Source organism: Musca domestica, unplaced genomic scaffold (assembly GCF_030504385.1).
Source record: "Musca domestica strain aabys unplaced genomic scaffold, Musca_domestica.polishedcontigs.V.1.1 220, whole genome shotgun sequence".
Classification (NCBI taxonomy): Eukaryota; Metazoa; Arthropoda; class Insecta; order Diptera; family Muscidae; genus Musca; species Musca domestica.
The window spans coordinates 421,457-441,735 of NW_026712263.1; the positions used below are offsets into that span (position 1 = coordinate 421,457).

General features: G+C 31.3%; 1 protein-coding gene across 1 annotated transcript in view; it reads right to left on the bottom strand.

The window, feature by feature from the left end:
* The window catches only part of LOC101889830 (regulating synaptic membrane exocytosis protein 1-like), a 59,072-nt gene extending 38,878 nt beyond the window's left edge, over window positions 1-20,194 (bottom strand). Inside the window, exons 1-2 of the mRNA XM_059123096.1 lie at window positions 20,188-20,194; window positions 19,874-19,938 (exon numbers count right to left, since the gene is read on the bottom strand). Coding sequence (XP_058979079.1) covers window positions 19,874-19,938; window positions 20,188-20,194 — 72 coding nt within the window. The remainder of the gene's footprint in view (window positions 1-19,873; window positions 19,939-20,187) is intronic.
* Window positions 20,195-20,279: the final 85 nt, after the last annotated feature.

Here is a 20,279-nt window from a genome sequence, read left to right on the forward strand (position 1 = left end):
CTGTAGCGTTTCCTCACACAAACACATCGTAATTTGTAAATGATTTAAGATTACAGTGTGGAAGTTACGATTTTTTAAAAATCGAGTGTAACTTTATAAATTCTGTGGGTTTAGTGAATCTTTCAACTTGATACGTTAGAAATATGATGGAAACTTATTTCGGAAAGTCCTTAGCTCCGACTTAAATTAGTTTAAAGCATATAGGAATGAAGACATCAATTAAACACAGAGAGTAGCTTGAAAGTCGAGTCTAGGTAAGGTAGCACTATCATAAATTATGATGTTGCAAGAGTAATTCTCTAAATTTAGTAAGCTACATACTCGTATCTAATAAAATCCCCAAGGGAATTCTCAGAGTTGTAAGTTGTATTCACAAGAGAATCCTTCGAGCCCTGCAGAGGATTTGAATCAGAGATCAGATCATATTACAATCAAAACTAAAAAAACCAGTAAAGAAAGTCTTAAAGACGGGCGGGCCGACTTTATGATACCCTTAACAACTTTGCTAATATAGAAGAGCTCCACATAACAATTAAAAGTTTTTATGGGATAATTCAATCATACACGCTTTAATTATAATTATAATTTAAAGTTTAAAGGACTAAATATGCCGAAGCATTTGTATCTTTTAAATGCGGACGTGTATTGCCCATTTGGTGCACAATTAATTTGAAATCGGATAAAGATATATATGGCAGCTATATCCAAATTTGAACCGATCTCGATAAAATTTGGCAAAGATATTTCTTAGCTGTATATGAAATATTTCCTTGAATATCGTTGTAATGGGAGCTATAGCTGTATCAAATTTGACATACTAGCTTCTAGACTCAATTCGGTCATAAGTGTCAAATTACATCCCATTTGGACAAATATTAGACGTTTGATGCACAATAAAAGATAAATCGGACAAAGTTATATATCGGAGATATAATCAAATCCGAACCGATCTCGATAAAATTTAGCAAAAGTATTTCTGAGCTGTATTTGATATATTTCCCCAAATATCGTTGTTACAGAGTGCATATTACGGCTCCTGAGGACAAAAATAACAAATCGGATCGGATATGGGAGCAATAGCTATATCTGAACCAATTTCAATCAAATTTGCCATACTTATTTTAGGCCTAATTAGGTTGTATGACTCGTGATCTGAACATATCGCAATGTTTTATTCGGCAAATATTAATAATAGAGCTCGGGGTAAAGCCATTGAAATTCCAAAAAGTACAAGAACTTACACTGCAACAAAAACAAAAAAAGGACTCAAAAAAGTTAAAGAGTTGCTTCGCTTGGCCGAATATGGTGAACTGCCGAATTTGTTTTCTCCGATGAGGAAAGCAGTTTGTGATCAAACAAAATGATCGTGTTTACTTGCAAAAAAGGCTGAAAGCTGAAAATGTGCACCTTCGGTTGGCCACCAGAACTCAAGCGCCGGCCATGGTGATGGTGTGGGCTGCCATAACAGCCGATGGTCGCTCTCCGCTCGTATTAATCGACCGTGGCATTAGAACAATCCCGAATATTATCGAGAAAATATTCTGGAGGATGTATTAAAGCCTTGGGCACGCGAACATTTGGCCGCAGACCTTTGACATTCTAACAGGACTCAGCACCATGGCACTCAGCACGCGCCACCCGAGAATGGTTACAAAATGAGGTTCCTCGCTTCATTTTCAACGGCCATCCAATGGCCACCAAAATCTTCGGATACCAATTCGTTGGTCTATTGTGTCTGGAGTATTTTGGAAAGCTAGGTTAGCACTAACAAATACCAAAGTGTCGATCACCTCAAGCAAGCGTTTCGCCGGGAATGGGCCAAAGTACCGCAGATCAATATTCAGACAGCGTGTGGTGGTTTCATTGGCCGTGTCAAAGGTGACCAATTCGAACAAGTCTAACCTTATTCTAAAATTTGATGCTATTTCCGACATTTTTGCTTTGATTCAATAAAATTTAAAAAAAAAATATTTAAAAATTATTGCATTTGACTTTGTTGCAGTTTTTTTCATCTCACCCTGTAGTTTCCATACATATTTTTCATCCAATTTGTTCAATTTTTTTCCATAGCCGTAATATACACTCTGTAACAACGATATTCGAATATTCAATAATACGCATTTGAAAACGATCATATTTGTTATGACTTTCACCTTTCATTACTGGTTTTGGATAAATATTTCCTCGGACTTTTTCGAGTAGACGTAAAAATCCAGCTTGTTTCTTAAAAATTTAGCACTTTTTTCCATTTTGCTGTAAACTTTCTTCTTATTTGACTATACAGTAGTCAGTCTGAATTCATTGCGAAAAAGTGTTATACGGCCTAATTTTTTTATAAATAGCGTTTTAATCCTAAAGAAGCAGATGAATTCGGTAGGTCCGAATTATGAAATTTAAATACCGAATTTTAAGCTAAAAGTTGTTTCGCACAGTTAAATCGGTAAAGGATTTGTGTCAAAAGTTTCTGAGTATTTATTGAGAAAATATTTATATTACCACCGAAATACTGGAGGTACCACAGGGCAATTATATGAAGTGATAGACTTATATTCGAAAATGTCTGCAGAAGGTTAATAAATTTTTTATGAGCCTGATTTCTAATTTTGTTGGAAAAATATATTATTGACAGATATAATTATATTCAAGTTTTAAAAAATAGCGAAATGTCTTCGAATGCAGAAATTTAAATTAATAATAGCCCGAGATATGAAATCACATAATATGTAGTTAGAATCTTCGAAATATTCAAAATAAACCCTTGTTTCATATGTTCTATATATTATTATTATTAATGAGGGTTTAACTAATTTCAGTTTTCAAAATATTTTTAAATTATTTTTTTATTATATACCTATTATAAGCTTTTCTATATAAATTGTTCAAAAATAAATTGAAAACCCTTCACCTCGTCTCTATAGAAATTTAAATAATATTTACAAGTCTATTCAAATTATTTACATTGTTTTATTTTTCGGAACTAAAATGTACAAATGAATCCTAAATAATTTATCTATACAACTAGCATTTCAATAGCGACTGAATGCTAGCTCTAAGCTATAGTTTATGAATTATATTTCTAAAATTATATATTGTTATTAATTTACGTATGTGTATAAATACAAAACAAAGTGTTAGTATTTACAAAGATCGTGTGTCCAGGGAGGAAGGGAGGGAAGCATGTCTGTCGATTGGGGTGTGTGTATGTGTGAGTTGGTGTATTTGTTTACAAAGTATGCAACACTGAAAAAGAGTGAAAATCATATAAAGTTTTAAATTTAAAACAAAAAGATAATGTAAAATTATTAAAAAGCAAATAAAGAGAAAAAAGTAATATTATTAACAAACTAAATGAAGTTCTGTTAAAATTGCTTGGTCTTATTGTACAAAGTTTTTTAATGTTGCGTTTCGTCTCATAAGTGAGGAGTATTTTTTCATTCTTTTTTTCGGGGGATTTAATAGAAACAAATCTAAGCTGATATAGAAAAATTATAAAATTATTACCATGATACTCGGTTGAGATAGCAATCCTGTATCAGCCTGGCCTTAACGTTTGTAATCCAGTTTAACTGTGGCTCCTCGGCTCCTAGTAGAAATTGTTCCCAATTGTTTGACATTTTTATTGTAAAATAAATAAATTCCTATTTTTTGTTTGTTTTGTAGTTGTATAGAGATTGGTTTTTATTTAAATATTATTTCATATATCATTTGTATATATAAATGTATTTTCGTTTACTTATTTTTCCAATATTTTTTCTTTTATTAAAGTTGTTAAGGTGGCTCTAATGTTAGATAGTTTGTTATTTGTTTTAGGTTTTTTTTTTTTCAGTATAGGCCAGGTATACAACGAGTTATATATGTTGTTTTTCTTTGCTATTAGTAAATAAGTTTTTAAATATTATTTATTGTTTTGTTAGTTCTTTTTTTCTTATTGAATAGAATACAATATATGAAGTACTTAAGTTATAGAATTTATTCACTTTTAAGATATTAGAAAATATAGTCCTTACATCAGTAAATTAGTTGTTAAGAAGATGTCCATAATACATTTTATATATATGTCTATGTGTGTGTGTATATATATGTTAGAATATTAATATAATGTTTCACTATATTATGTAAATAGTTGTTTTAGTTAAGTTTCCATTTTTTAGTTTTGTTTAGTTTTTTTTTTTTTGTTTGCAAAGATTATCATGATAACAGTCACTTGTTAATTTAGCTTAGCTTATACATTTTTTATATCTCAGCTTAGACTAACTGAAACTGTGGGGCTTGGTTTGAAACTGAGTTGAGTTTAAAAAATGATAAAAAATAAATCTAAAAGATTTTTCTTAGTTGGAAATGTATACTTTAGTTTGAGAAAACCGTTGGCTGCTGAAGGTTCTTTATACTTTCCAGCCATGCGTCGGCCCATCCCGTAAAAATACAATAGTCATCTGCTAGTAGGGATGTAAAGGAACTTGATTGAATCACATTGAGGAATAAATGTAATAATGGCAAAAAATCTAAATATGAATGTCAACTGAGGGTAAATATCATTGATACGTCAAAAATGTCTATCTGTGTGTGCGCACGATAACTTTGAGAAGGGAGAATCCAGTAAGAAAGTTGTAAGTTTGCCGGGCCGAACTTTGAAACCCTCCACCATTGGTACAAATGTGGCAATATAATCATCAAAATATCACAATAATAATAATCAATCATCAATCAATAATAATAATAATAAGAATAATAATAATAATAATAATAATAATAATAATAATAATAATAATAATAATAATAATAATAATAATATAATAATAATAATAATATAATAATAATAATAATAATAGATAATAATATAATAAATAATAATAGATAATAATAATAATATAATAATAATAATAATAATATAATCAATAATAATATATATAAGAATAATATAATATAATAAGAATAATAATAATACAATATATAATAATAATAATAATAATAATATAATATAAATAATATATAATAATAAATAATAATGTGGATTGGGGTTGTGTGTATGGGTGAGTTTGTGTATTTGTTTACAAAGTATGCAACACTGAAAAAGAGTGAAAATCATCTAAAGTTTAAAATTTAAAACAAAAAGATAATGTAAATTATTAAAAAGCAAAATAAAGAGAAAAATAAATAAAAAATAATATAATAATAATAATAATAATAATAATAATAATAATAATAATATACTAAATAATAATAATAATATAATAATAATAATATAATAATAATAATAATAATAATATAATATAAATAATAATAATAATAATAATAATAATAATACTATAATAATAATAATAATATAATAATAATAATAATAATAATAATAATAATAATAATAATAATAATAATACTAATAATAATAGGGAGGTACCATGGAGTTACAAATCGTGGACCTGCACAGACAATTTTCTGTCTCAGGCTGTAGTATCCATTGCGTACCTCAAATGCCAAATTTGAAACAATTCCGGTAAATAATGTCTCTAAAGTCATCAAAATACCCAATATCGGGAGGTACCGTTATATGGGGGCTATCTATACGAAGACGTGAACCTACATGGCTCATTTTCTGTCTTAGGCTGTAGTATCCATTACGAACTTCAAATACCAAATTTGAAACAATTCCGATAAATAATGTCGCTAAAATCATGAAAATACCGAATTTCGGGGGGGTACCGTTATATGGGGACTATTCGAAGACGTGAATCTGTACAGACAATTTTCTGGCATAGGCTGTAGTATCCATTACGAACTTCAAATACCAAATCTGAAATAGATCCGGTAAATAATGTCTCTAAAATCATCCAAATACTCCATATCGGGAGGTACCGCTATATGGGGGCTATATGAAGACGTGGACCTACATGGCTCATTTTCAATACCAAAAGTCCTGCAGATATAATACACATTTGAGTTAATTTTTATCTTTTTAATATACCTTCCATACTATGGTGGAGGGTATAAAAAACCTATCTCATATTAAGCGATGGGAGTCCCTCAAAACTTGATAACTCAGCTACCCATAGAATGGATTTATGCCCAGCGCATTTAGCAATGAGCTAGGCGTAAACCCACAACGTAAATGTCATGAATTCTTACCACAAATGATAGATAGAGTCACGTTAACACTCTCCTCAGAAGCCAAATACTGCGCTATTGTTCTCGACCATTTTATTTAAAATGGAGGAGAAATGCGGATGAGATGCTTTATCGTAAGAATACTATAGGTAAAATTGGGGTCTCAAACCGCATATAATCAAACGCCAGGAATAGTTAAGTTATCGGTCCGGCATTAAATAATTTTACTATTAAATCTATGGGTGTTTGGAGTGTATAGAAACCTTGGAAAAATCAAGGTTGTCCCTCAAGCTGTGGTAGGTTCCAGCCATAGCAATATTTCAGGTAATGAGGCAGAACATGAATTGGAAGGACGGGGATGTGAATCACCTTACATTGAAGTCGAGAAATAGGTTAAACCACTCTTGTGCCACTTCTTACGTGCGGTACAATAAAACTTCCCCAGGAGATTTTGACACAAATGGCTACAAAAAATGGGAGATATGGTCCCTATGAAAGATCTGATCTATAATCACCGAAAAGAGTTGTAGTGAGTACCATCACAGGACACTGTGACTTTGCCAAGACGAAGAGGAAATTGAGTCTGTAAAGTCGTAGTACTATTTTCTTCAAACTTAGCACATCCCAATATTTTGATTTATGTTAAAGCAAATATGAAATCGAATATATCGGTCCACTATTTCTAATACTTTTCACACAAAAGTTCAAAATTTTTTAAAAATCTTTTATACCAAATAACATAGCTACCGAGTGCATGATATCCCTTTGAGAAGGATTATAATTTAATTCAATGATTAAATTAAATTTGGAAAGTAGACTAGATATAGGGAGTCAGTTTTGAAAATGTAAATGTGGTAAATTCTAAATTCCAGCTCAGCTTAGGGCCGCACCTGTCAAAATTACCTATCTCATTGCTGAAGATTCACTTTCATTTTTTCGTGATTTAAAAATACTTTTCTTTTGATGATAATGTAATGGATTATTCGAGTCATACAGCTAACAAGTTTTTGTAGGGTAAAATTTTAAATTTCAATTTTTGCGACAATTTCCCAATCGAATAAAGTATACATTCCCAATTTCTCATTTTGTATATTCACAAACATATACTAAAATTATAAAAAAAATAAAATTTTACAAAATACATAATTTCTAGAAATGGTCTATCAAAAATACATACATATACAAATAAATAAATATTGTTTTTAATATTAGAGTATCACCCATCTGACAAGAGTTACTGCCATTGAAAAAGAGAGCAGCTCATATACATACACATATGTTTCGTTTTGTTTAAATCATGATATTATTATTAATATTTCAGTTACCTGTGTTAGTATTAGTTTTTGTGTTTTTTTAGAAATCAATAGAAATTCGTTTTTGGAAAATTTAGCACTTTTTTTGTTTGAGTAAGAACAAATTTCCATTTTTCATCGATTTTAACTGGCATAGATGGTATACATTATTTCTAGGTGGGAAGAATTCTGTGTACGCACTAACAACATTCGATAATAGGAAATTCTATTGGAACACACCATATTCCCCCTAATTTTTCTCCTTCTTCTCTTCTTCTTCTTCTTCTTGTGGAGAAAAGTAACAAATGCATATTGATGCTCTCGCTAGACAGAGTGCGCTCGAAGGAAAGTTCTCACAGCGAAGTAAGTTTGTGTTCGTTAAAATGTCACAAAACTTGAGTTGCTGTGAGAGAGGATTTGTTTGTTGTTTATTTTTTGTTTTTGTTTTAAAATTTTCCTACTTATAAATACTTAGATGAAAGGTTAAAGTTATGCATTTTTGTTATTTACTTAAATAAGTAGTTATTGATTTGTTTTGAAAATATTTGTTTTATAATTTTGTTAAATAACATAAACTTTAACATAATATGTATTGGGAAAATATTAACTAATTAATATAAATATATATATTTTTTTCCAAAGAAGTTTATTGTTCTGCTACGTTATAATAATACAACATTAATTCCAACACAGTTAATATATATATTTATAAAAAAAACAAACATTAACATTATTTATTTCATTTTATGTGTTTTAATTTCTTATATTGAACAATTAATACTTTTATCAAGTCTATTAATATTAACATTCTACTTTTTTATATTTTTGAAGAGTGTAGTTTTTTATTTTCAAAATATATATTTTTTATTGTTCTAGTTTCCAGGTCATGTGGTGGTATGGAAACAATGGAAATTGTCATATGAGATCGTACTTTCCAAGAGGTACTTAAAAAATCTTGATGGCAACTGCCATCAGTTTAACCCATCATCCATCACAAAGTTATTTAAAATTAAAACAATAAAAAATAATAAAAAAATTGCAACGGCTAACACTTTCTTTCCGAAGAGGAAGTAAACTGGTAAAACGTTTTTTTTCCTGGATATTAAGTCTTCTTACCAAAAAATATGACTTGGATCCATGTTTAGGCAATATAATTAAGAAAGTGTAACAGACAGTCAGGTAGGGTAATATATAAGTATTGATATATAGACTTAAAGAAGACCCTCTCAGCCCGTCTTTGTGTCAAAACATTATTTAACGAATCTTTACTTAACTGTCTCTTTAAACAAAAAAAAAAAACTTTTTTTAAATAAAAATAAATTAATCTCTTGCAGCAAACCACGCTCATTAGTTTTTGTTCAATAGTTGTTGCATTTCTATGTATGTGTATTTTTATATACAAGTCATCCCCCTCTCCCCTCTCTTCTACAGAACTCAACACACCAAAACTTTTTTCAGCGATTCTGCTGCAGAGGTACACCTTGAAAAATTAAGAACGAACTCTGAAGATGGGATTGTTGAGACTGAGCAGAAGAGTATCGTATTTTCTTGTACTATGATCTCTGAAGCATAATTGAGGATAGATTATGAAGTTCTTAACTCAATTCCTCCGAAAAGATAATCCATAACATCAAAAAGGTGGTGTCAGCGGCAGATGGTGGTAGATCAGTGAAGGCGTTGAAGCTAATATGATGAAGAGAATGTGACCATGCGAATAATCCGTTGTAAAGTGGACCGAGCCATGCCCAACTGCTGAGAACGGCGTTTTTGGGATGTTCTTGGGGCCTCTCAACACTGGCTGGTACGGCAGCGATATTCTCGGCCGATCGCCTTGGTCGACTTTTATATGGCCTCTTCGGATTAGAAAGAGCCTTACCAGTCGAAAATTTTTCGTATAAACGCTTAATGGTGTTCTTAGAAGGCGCACTTCTCACATTTTTTTTTTTTTCACAATTGACTTCTTCTGTTGAATGTAAATTTCAACTATTTCAGAGCGCTCGCGTGGCGTTTATTGGTTCATGGTAAAAATCTGTTTGGACTGACGCTTCAAACGCGGTATGTCATTAAGAGATGTGACATCTCTGTCAAATGTTATGGCGTTGCCAGATGGGTCCGTCGAATATGGGCAACCCTTTATTCAACGTGTCATTGCTGAAACATGCTCTCAAATAATTGAAAATGGGGTTGAAAATTGGGCCTCCAGGACGGCCTTTGTACAAAATAGTCGTGGCCGAAATTATACTAAAATGGCAAGAAATTATCTATGACTTCATATTTTGTTATTACCATAACATAATTTGGGGTTTTTAATTTGAAATCAGCAAGCTCTTAGAAATACGCCCATATATCTCAACATTTCTTTAACCATGGAAATAGGGGATTTTTCCACACCTACTAGTACCTCAATCAAAAATATTTTATCATATCCACTCTTTCTGGTACCTGCTCGACAAAATTTCAACATTTTAAAATAATACTCTATATACAAATATCTCATATAAAGTGGAGGAAGTAGTCTACATAGTCTAAACCTGTCACTTCCCAATATTTATATCAGATTTAGGTCAGGTGTGAAACGGATAAACGGTACCTGCCATACAAAGGGTCAACATTTTGAATAATCATCATATCATATCTTAATAGAGAGACATAAGCTGAGGCTATATATCTGTCGGCAAAAATGACTGAAAATGTCGGTTAAGAAATACGCAGCAAAAACTTCCATTTGCAAATTGTAAGCTTCCCAACCAATTATTGGACAGTGTAGCTTCTTAAAAATTAACCTATTAAACCATTATTTTAAAAGGAATTGTCATCGCATAAATGGTTATTCTTTCCCTTCAAAAGTCGACAGTAGAAAACAAATTGCCTAATTTTAAAACACATATCTACATCAACAACTAGAGTTGTGCCACATTGGTTCGATCGAACAAACTATTTTCGTGGACTCCGGTCATTTGCATGAAAATAGGAAAACTATACTATGCGTATGAGTGATATAAAATATATGGAATCACTCATGCGTTTAGGAACTGGTGCACTGACCTATTAACTAGATTGATACCAGTGACGGGCTTGAGCTAGCTATTTTTATACCCTCAGTCATAAGGCTAGAGAGGGTATATGTCATTTTATACGGCCAAAACGTGCCTAAAAAAATCGACCTTTTGTGGGGGAGGTACCAAAAGGAGTGGACCGATGTATTCCATCTTAACACCAGACCTTGGGCTAATAAAATTATTGGGATGTGTGAAATTTGAAGAAAATCGGATTCTTACATCAAATTTTATAAGAGTTATAATTATTCAAAGTGTTGAACCTTTGTGGTGAAGGTACTTGATGGAGTGGACCGATATTGTCCATTTTCGCACCTTACCTAGCACTGACGCAAATATTAGGATTAGGAGCAAAATCGGATTATCGTTATCTTTCTGTGCAGAAAATATATTTTTTGAAAATTTCGACCTTTTGTGGGGGAGGTACCAGAAGAAATGAACCGATATATTCTATCTTAACAGCAGACCTTGGGTTAATAAAAATATTGGAATATGGTAAATTTGAAGACAATCGGACTCTAACATCACATTTTATGAGAGTTGTAATTGTTCAAAATTTTGAACCTTTTGTGCGGGAGGTACTTGATGGTACATATCTCATATAAAGTGAAGGAAGTAATCAAGTCCAAACCTGGCACGTCGCTACAGTTATATCACATTTATTTAGGCCCGATACGAAATGGTCTATATTGACTCAATCCTTCGGAACCTACGCCACAGGGAGTCAACAGTTTGAGTATCCTAAGATGCCCCAGTGAGAGGGGTCGTCCACTGTGTTGTATGTGTTCTTTTACTCTCTATTCGTTTAGTGGTTGTGTTCGTTCAGCAATGTTTTAGAGTAGTTGGTGTTTGACAACAAAAATGTAATCCGGTGGCACGTGCTGAGTCATTCTGATTCGGTTATGCTTAAGAAGTAAAACTCATGATTGGTTTATGAAATTATCGGATGCACTACGGAGTTTCGATGATTCAAAACCGGTCTCTGATTGACACAACATCTCATGGTATTTTATTATTTGTTTCTATATTTGCCTAAGTTCGTCTCCAACCGATAATGCAATAGGTAGTTTGTTTTTTCATTGCCTTTTTGGGTTAACAGGCTTCCAATTTTTTTGGGAATATAAATTTTATCCCCGAACGTCAAAAATGTAAACTTTTTTATTTTAATTTTCAAATTAATAACGAAATAATTTTGAATTTTTTATGTGTTATTCGAAAAATTTTATTTAAAATTTAAAATTTTCTTTTGTAATTCATAATACTTTAATTCGAGAATTCCAGTTGTTATTTGTAACATTCCACTTTAAATAAATATTTCAAAATTTAAAATTCGATTTGTTCCATTTATAGTTCAAATTATTCCAATTGAAATTGGAAATAGCAAACCTTTATTGGCTTCAAATTTGCTTTTTCGAAGAAAAAATAAAGAGTAAATTCGAATTTCAAATTTAATTCTCAAATGACGATTAAAGTCTTCAAAATTACAAAGAATATTTACATCTAAAATGTTTCGAATTACATCTGAAAAAAGGTGTAGTTATGCAAAAGAAAGTTTGTTTACATTACATAGTAATGGAAAAGGTGGCTGTCAAATTTATGTTGAATAGTATTTTAATGTTTCCATCCGTTCTATTTTCTATCTCATATGACCCATGTAGATTCTATTTTTATTACGAGAATATCTTCTTTTAAGTGAGCCTGATTTTGTATCCAATTTCCACACGATCTCAAATGACAATTTCCAATTGCCAAAAAGAGATAAGACGCATCCACACACATCCACATGCCCCCTGTCTATATTCATTAAATTAACTAAAGTTAAAACGAATTCTTTAGATTTTTGTTCATATTTGTCGTTTTCTTTTTTTTTTTTCTTTTTAATTAATTGTTTGGTGCTTTGCTCTTACTGTGAGAGTAATTGAATTACCCATAGAATTTTATATGTATTTGTTTGGTATACGATAAGATAATATAGTTGTAGTAGTAGTAGTAGTAGTGGTATTAGTTGATGTTGTTGTTGTTTTAGTTACAGTTAGTTGGTTAGTTAGTTTAGGTAGTTGATTAGTATCAATTCGATATACATACATACATACATATAGATACAGTTATACAAATGAAGATGTCAATATGATTGTACAGATGAGAGTTAAATAGGTAACTATTTGAATAGGCATGTTGGGAGAGAAACTGAAGAGAAGAACAATGCAATTGAGTCATTTATTCGCCTCTCTGGAGGGGTAATGGAATAACTCAAATGGGCACGTGGCTCAATGTTCTTCTTAAATTTATAAACTAATGTTATTAATAATAGTATACAGGTGTGTTGCGAGTGTGTGTGTGTGTGTGAGTGAGCAGTGTAGATGTACGGGTTATTGTTTGCAGACTTCGGAAAAATTAATTGGAAATTTATAAGAAAACTGAAAAATAATTGGAACTAAATATTTATGTAAGTGATGGTAGATAGATATTCTGGGTAGATATGTCAAGAAAGTGGAGTTCACGGAAATGTAGATTATGTGAGATTCTTTAGGCGTAACAAGCATTTCGTTTTGAGTTCTCAATTAAGAATCACTTCCACATAACAATGTAATCACATGCTGTCAATATATTTTGGTCTCTTAGCTTGTCATTGATTTTAAAAATCCATTAGTTATGCGATTTGTTATGACAAAAAGGACAAGCGTGTTTGATTTTTCTTTTTCTATTGCTTTGTTGCGCTTAAGAACTTGAAAGTGTGTGTCGCTGTCTGTGGCTTTGTAATTCAATGTGTTTTTCAACACCTTGAACGTTTTTCTTAGAAATAAAAAAAAAACAAACCAAAAAAGTTGTTTTTGTCATGTATAAGAGCGTGTTGTTTTTGTGGTTTTTAATCTAATATGTAGTTTTTTGTTGTTGTTGTTGTTGTTTTTTCTGTTATTGTTATTGGGTTTAATTTTTTTAGTTAATTTTATTTAATGTTTCTTATTTAGGTTATAATTTTGGTTTAAAAATTCTAATACTACAACATCAAGTACATATGTATTTTATTATTATAATTATTATTGTTGTGGTTTAGTGTTACTTATATAATGCATGAAGTTGAAAAAATATAATATTAAGAAATGAGTTGGGGAAAATGAAATGGAAATGGCATTTTGTAACGTTTCTTAAAGGCAAAAAAAAACTAATCAGTAAAAATTGACTTAAATATATAAAATTTGAAAAATGTATTTGTGATATTGGTCTTGTTGTCCGCTAAGACCATAGCTCTCCTAAAAATTGATAAAAGATCATTCCGCATAGAAAAGAAACAATGAAATTTAAATAAATCACATCAAAAACTTCATATTCGAAACTGTTATAGTACTTTTCAATGATAAAATATTGGGAACTACCCAATACATTTGGGAACTTCTTAGTACCTTTTTATTGTATATTCTTCTACGTGTGCATAGTATGACGGGGATTATTAGCTTGTTATTCTCGTCGAAATGAAAGAAAATGTTAGCCACATCCGTCCGTCTGTTCGTTAATGTAAATCACTCTAGCATCCGAATGAATTAAAATAGATTGATACAATTTTAGCCAGATGCCTATTTGGACTATAGAAAATTTTGTATTGAAAAGGGACACGATTGATGGACACGGACAGATTTCAGGTATTTTGAATGTTTTAGTCACATATTTTAAACGAATTTGCTGTGAATTGTCAGTTTGGGTTCCTAGTATTTAGGCATCGGACTGTCCGTGAAAGTCCAAGTTTCGGAATAGAGATATTATGTGTTTTGATAATATATGACACATTTTTCAAAAGAAAATTAAAAAAAAAAAAAACAAGTAAGCAAAGACTATAGTCGTGCGGGGCCGACCATGTGATACCCTACAACACTACAATATGTTAGAAGACCCCTTACGTCCAAATCCATTTTGGAAGATTTCGCTTTTGAAATTATGTGACAGAGCACTGCCCAGATATTACCCTTAGCATTTTGACCCGGGACATTTGCCCAATATTTACGCACTCCGTCGTATTTTGCGATCATCTCCAAAAGCAAGAGGCTCCTCTGTATCTCCAAATTTAGACTCTTCTATACGATCTTCATGTCTACGATATTTGGCTATATTCGTCAAAGAAATCAGCAAAAAATTCAGAAGTTCGCATTTTGTGTATTTCGGCTATCACCTGTAAGTAATGTTGGTATTTTTCAGACAAAAGTAGTGGTCCATTCTACACGCTGTCCTAAACTCTCTTTATGACCTTTATAACGGCAGCAAAATCAGGAACATTTTAGTTGTTGGTCCATTTCAACCCCTAAATATATTGCGGACATCTTTGAAAACAATAGGCCTAGCCCTTCTGAGCCTAACCATACCCTTTTCGTGAGGATCGGACGTTAATTGCGATAAAAAAATATGAAAAAATAAATGAATTGACAAAATTTGTCAAAATCGGTCCACCCATTCTTGAGATATAAGCATTCCATCTAACATTCCTTCCTTTGTATATACACATTGTATATATCCGATATATTTACTATCGGCATCTACGTAACGGTCAGAATTGACCTGTTCGTCTATTTATGATTTCGCCGGGACTAAAAATATTCGCGGTATAATGGAAATTTGACTTTTATTTATCACAAATATTATGGTCTTTTTCACCCACTAAATATTACCCGATGACCATCAAAATCGGAAGGCTTCTGCCCAGCCCGAAGATTTAGCCCATGCTAATTTCCGCGTCGATTGGTCCATAATTGCAACCTGTAGAGCAACTGCAAAATCAGGATTTTTTCAGTTTTTGGTCCATTTCGACCCCTAAATATTATGCGATCATCTCCAAAAGAAGTAGGGTTCTATTCTGACCTTAACACCACCTCCATTCTAAATTTCGTGAAGATCGGGCCATAATTGCGACCTGTAGAGTGATTACAAATTAACATGGACAGACGGACGGAAGGACATACATAGCTAGATCGACTCAGCTCGGCGAGATAGGAAGATCCATATATACTTTCCTATGTGGAAAATCAATATTTCTAGGTGTTACATAATTTTTGGCCCAATCAAATATAATACCCCAACACAAAGTGTTGTAGGGTATAATTAGTATTTGAAGTACGCAATTGGTACCAACACGTATAAACTGTGTTTAATATTCGGCAAGGCTAAAAAAATGTCCGGGCCGAATATAAAGTATCCGCAAAAAGTTTTTTTTTTTTTGAAAATCGAGTGTAGCTTCGGCTGGGTGGCACGCAGCACCGTCGTGTTGAAAGCAATGTTCCAATGTCCTCCTCTTAAAATTTTGTTTACCAAAATTCGCTGAAGCTGAGTCCGTAACGTTAAGGGACGTAAACTGTTTTTTTTATTTATTATTTATTTATTTTTTTTATTTTTTTAAAAATCCCAATAGTATTTCTTGACCACCGCCTGCATCGTTTAAGGTATATGGATGACGGTGATACATCTCTTTCAAAATTCGTACGAAATGTTACCACAGTTCGTTCAGGAGGTCAATAAAACAAAATATCTTTCAAAAGAGACATGGACTAAATGCTACCATTCACAAAATTATCGCTGGTTGAAAAAAAAGTTAGATTACGGACAATATATATTAGCCGAAAACACTTATATAGAATACCTTTGATATTGAATGGATTTTTGCACTAGTGGCTTAAATGCCAAATCATATATATGATGGCTTTAACTTTATCTGAGTCGATTTGGCTGAAATTTTAAAAAACTGAACTTTATGATCCAAAATTAAAATTATTTAGAGAAATATAGGAATATATGAGTGGGATTTATATATAGATCTGATCCGATCTCAGTACATTTTTAATGTAACTTTTTTAATTGGACCAAAAACTATGTAACACATCGACATAATGGTTTCCGACATAGGAAACTACAAATGGATACTTCTCCCTCTCCGAGCTGAGTCGATCTACCTATGAATGTCCGTCTGTCCATGTTAATTTGTAATCACGCAACAGGTCCCAATTGAGGCCAGATCCTCACGAAATTTAAAATGGAGGTGGGGTTAGGGTCAGAATAGTACCCAATTGTTTTTGGAGATGTTCGAATTTTCCTGATTTTACAGTTGCTCTTTATGCCACAATTATGATCCAATCGATGAGGAGATTTGCATGGAGTTAGCGTTCAGGGCTGGGCAAAAGCCTTCCAATTGGGGTGGCAATCGGACAATATTAAGCGGGTAAATTAACCATAAATTTTATGTCAAAAAATAAGAAAATTTCCACATAACCGCGAATATATTTAAAACCCGGCCAAATTATTAATTATTCACTTTAAAAGTAAAGAACAGCTGGAAAGGTTTTCACAATTCTCTTAATTCGGAATAGTTTCTTAATAATAGTAAGAAAATCGTGTTAAAATATGACAATAAAAAACTGAATATCCTTTGTTGCATTTTTTCAATTTGTGTCATATTTTTTATCGCATGCAATTTTTTTCAATTGACTTTCAATTTTGATTTGTAAATTTCTAAATATTATCTACATCCTGTAACACTATGACTTGAGGGGTCTATACAGGTCGCAATTATCGTGCGAAGCTCGTGAAATTTTTGCATGGGATTAGGGTCAGAATTAAAGCCTATTATGTTTGAAGATGTACATTTAGGGGTTCAAATGGACCAAAAAACTAAAATATTTCTGATTTGCAGTTGCTCTACAGGAAACAATTAAAAACTAATCTACACGGAATTTTGAATGAGAGGAGGGTTAAGTACATGGAAGAAGTGTAGCATTTGGATGGCCATTGACTTATTTTTTACACGACGGAGTGCGTAACTATTCAGGAAATGGCTCGGTCAAAAAGCTAAGGTTAACGCCATATCAAAAACGAAATCTTCCAAATGGATTTGGACAAAAGGGGCCTTTCAACATATTATATTGTTGTAGGGTATCACATGGTCGGCCCCGCATGACCATAGCCTTTGCTTACTTGTTTTTAATTCGATATTCCAGATAAGGGATCTTTCAAAAAGAAATAAAAAATACACGAACTTAAATTTAATACTTTAAGAACCTTTTGATACAATATTCAATGGCAATAGTTTCCGCACAAATTGAAAAAAAGAAGTTTATTTCAAAACAGTGCTCAGATTTTATGTTTTTTTTTCTCCAGAGTGGGAGTTCTTGGAGAGAGCGCGTGTGAGCGCACACGAATTACTCCTGTTAGAAATAATTGAGAGGCGATCGAAATGTTTGAAAAAGAGTAAGGAGTACTATAAGAGTGAAATCAAGCGCAACAAATGATGTTATTTTTTGATGTGTGTGTCCGTTCGATATCGAACAAATTCGATCGATATGAATTTCTGTACGCTCATTTGAAATTTTTAAAACGAAAACATTCAGTCAATTCGTTTCTACAGAAATTTTCATTTAATCAACCTGCGATTAAAATATAAAAATTCATTTCGATCGAAATTTTTCGACTTCGAATGAGAGAATTTGGCTCAAAAAGAGAAAAACTGCAGAAGCCACAGATGGATGGATTATGTGTTCAAAAGTAGCGTATGGCATACGTCTTTTGATAATAAACCATACCAGATGCGACAAAAATTTATTATATATCTCACCACCAGATAGCGCAAATGCATGTTATGCCTGAAATTGTATGGGATTGAAAATGGTATGTTATAGCCTTCACAGAAATGTTCCTTCCTATATCTGATGATTTCCAATATATAATCGAATTGATGTAGGGCACTACGTTCTCTGACAGCAAAGTTTCTGTATGTGCCCATGCCTTCCTATAGCCGATATAAAAATTAACCTTAACTTATAGCCAAGGTTAAAAATTAGCCCTATACTTAAATCATATTGTTTTAAATTTGATATCTTAAGTTCGTAATGGATACCATCTACGAAAGAAAATTGCTCATCAGATCCACGTATTGGTATTTTGAAGCTAAGATACTTGGTATTTTTAAGCTTAAGATACTTGGTCTTTTGAGGATTTTAGCCAATTTTGTTTTATTTATTTGTTCTAAACCTATTCCCTGTTTCCCTAGAAATGTACAAAAATAGACTTATTCAACCCTAAAATTTTTTTTTGGTTTAGTTATTGTCTATTATCGAATTCCATCAAAATTAAGGTATTGTAAAATGGTCGAAGGACTTTCCATCGGAAAAATCAGAAACACCGGTTTCCAAATACCGGATTGGTTCAAAATTATTTTGACCGCATTTAAGATGAAGCTACCTATTTGGCTTAAAACAAATTGAGTTGAATATTTCACATCCAAAAAATGGTTTAGTTTAGCGGATATTTTATAGATATTGGCCAAAAATATTATTTTCGGTATCCTAAACATTTGAATTTCGATATTAAAAATTACATGCCAAACGATTTTATAAATGAGGCCTAAACATGTCGCAGTCACCCTTTGCCATTGTCTAAGTATATTTTAAGAAACGTTACATTGTGCCTATTTTTATTTCCAAATAAAATAAATATAAAGTTTGAATTATGGTATGATCCAATTAAAGATTATAACTACTAAGGAAATTAAATATTTTTTTTTATAACAGAAAAAATTTGTATTTGTTCCAATACTGGTAATTTGGAATGTGACGTTGCTATGCTGAATATAACAGTAAGGAAAAAAAAAACAAGTTTTTTACGATAAAATAAAAACTGAATTATTGTTTGAAGAAAATATTACGTTTATATCAAATAACTGATCTACTGACATTAATTGAATATATAATATATATGAATATGTTTTTTGTATTTGTTAAGAATAATGTGTAAAGTTATTAAAATTGAATAGACTATTCAAAGCTTACAAATTGAGAAAAATAAAAAAAGTTATTAAAAATTAGAAACTGAAAAACAAAATCATTTGGAGATTTTAGTGTTGCTTTACGAAACGAAAGTTGATAAGTCAAGAATTTGGAAAAAAAGAAAATTAAAAAAGCAAATCAATGAAATGAAAAGAAAAATGTTGCATTGTTAAGGGGTTTTTCTATTTCAATTCTCTTTTTTTTTTGTTTATTTCATTTGATTTAATTTTTTTGTTTGGTTACAAAAACTTTAAAATATTTCACTACCTTCGTTTGAATAACTTATTGTTTCTATTTGTTGTTGTTGTTTTTTTTTTACTACGAAAAACAAATTAATTTTTTGTCTATTGAAGTTCTCACATTTCAATTCTTATGAATTTCAATCACCGGAAGTCAAAAGGATCAACTTGTATTTAAGAATATTAATTTATTGTAGAAAATTGATTAATTTTCTTTAGTTTCACATTTTCCGGATAAATTCTCGTCTACATTTTAGCTTTGTTATTGTATGAAAATACACATATGTTATAGAGTGTGATTGTGTGTATGGGTGTATGTGTGTGTTAGAGTGTGTTGTGAGTGTAGAGATAAGACTAGAAATAAAAATTGTGAATGCGGAACTAATTTATACCGGAGTCTTAGGTAATTTCCGCCGTGTTGGTGAAGCCGGTGATTTGTCAGTTGTAGTTTCAGGGTCTAGATATTTTTTGTTTCATATTTTGGAGGAGGCAAATATTTGTTTTTTTTTTTTGGTTGGCAAAGGAAATAATGTCAATAAAATAGGAAAAAAGACGAAAAAAGAGACAAAGGAAAAAATATTTAGGTATTTTTGTTGTTGTTTGGCTTTTTGAGAATGAAATTAAATTAAATATAAATAAACGAAAAAAATGAAAAAAAAAAAAAAAAAAAACACAAAAATATTGTTTTTAAACATTAAAATAATGCTCGCCATATTTTTCGCCAGCAAACATAAAATCACAACATTTACACAAAAATTATGACAAAAAACACAAAAATTTACGAAAAATACACAGAAT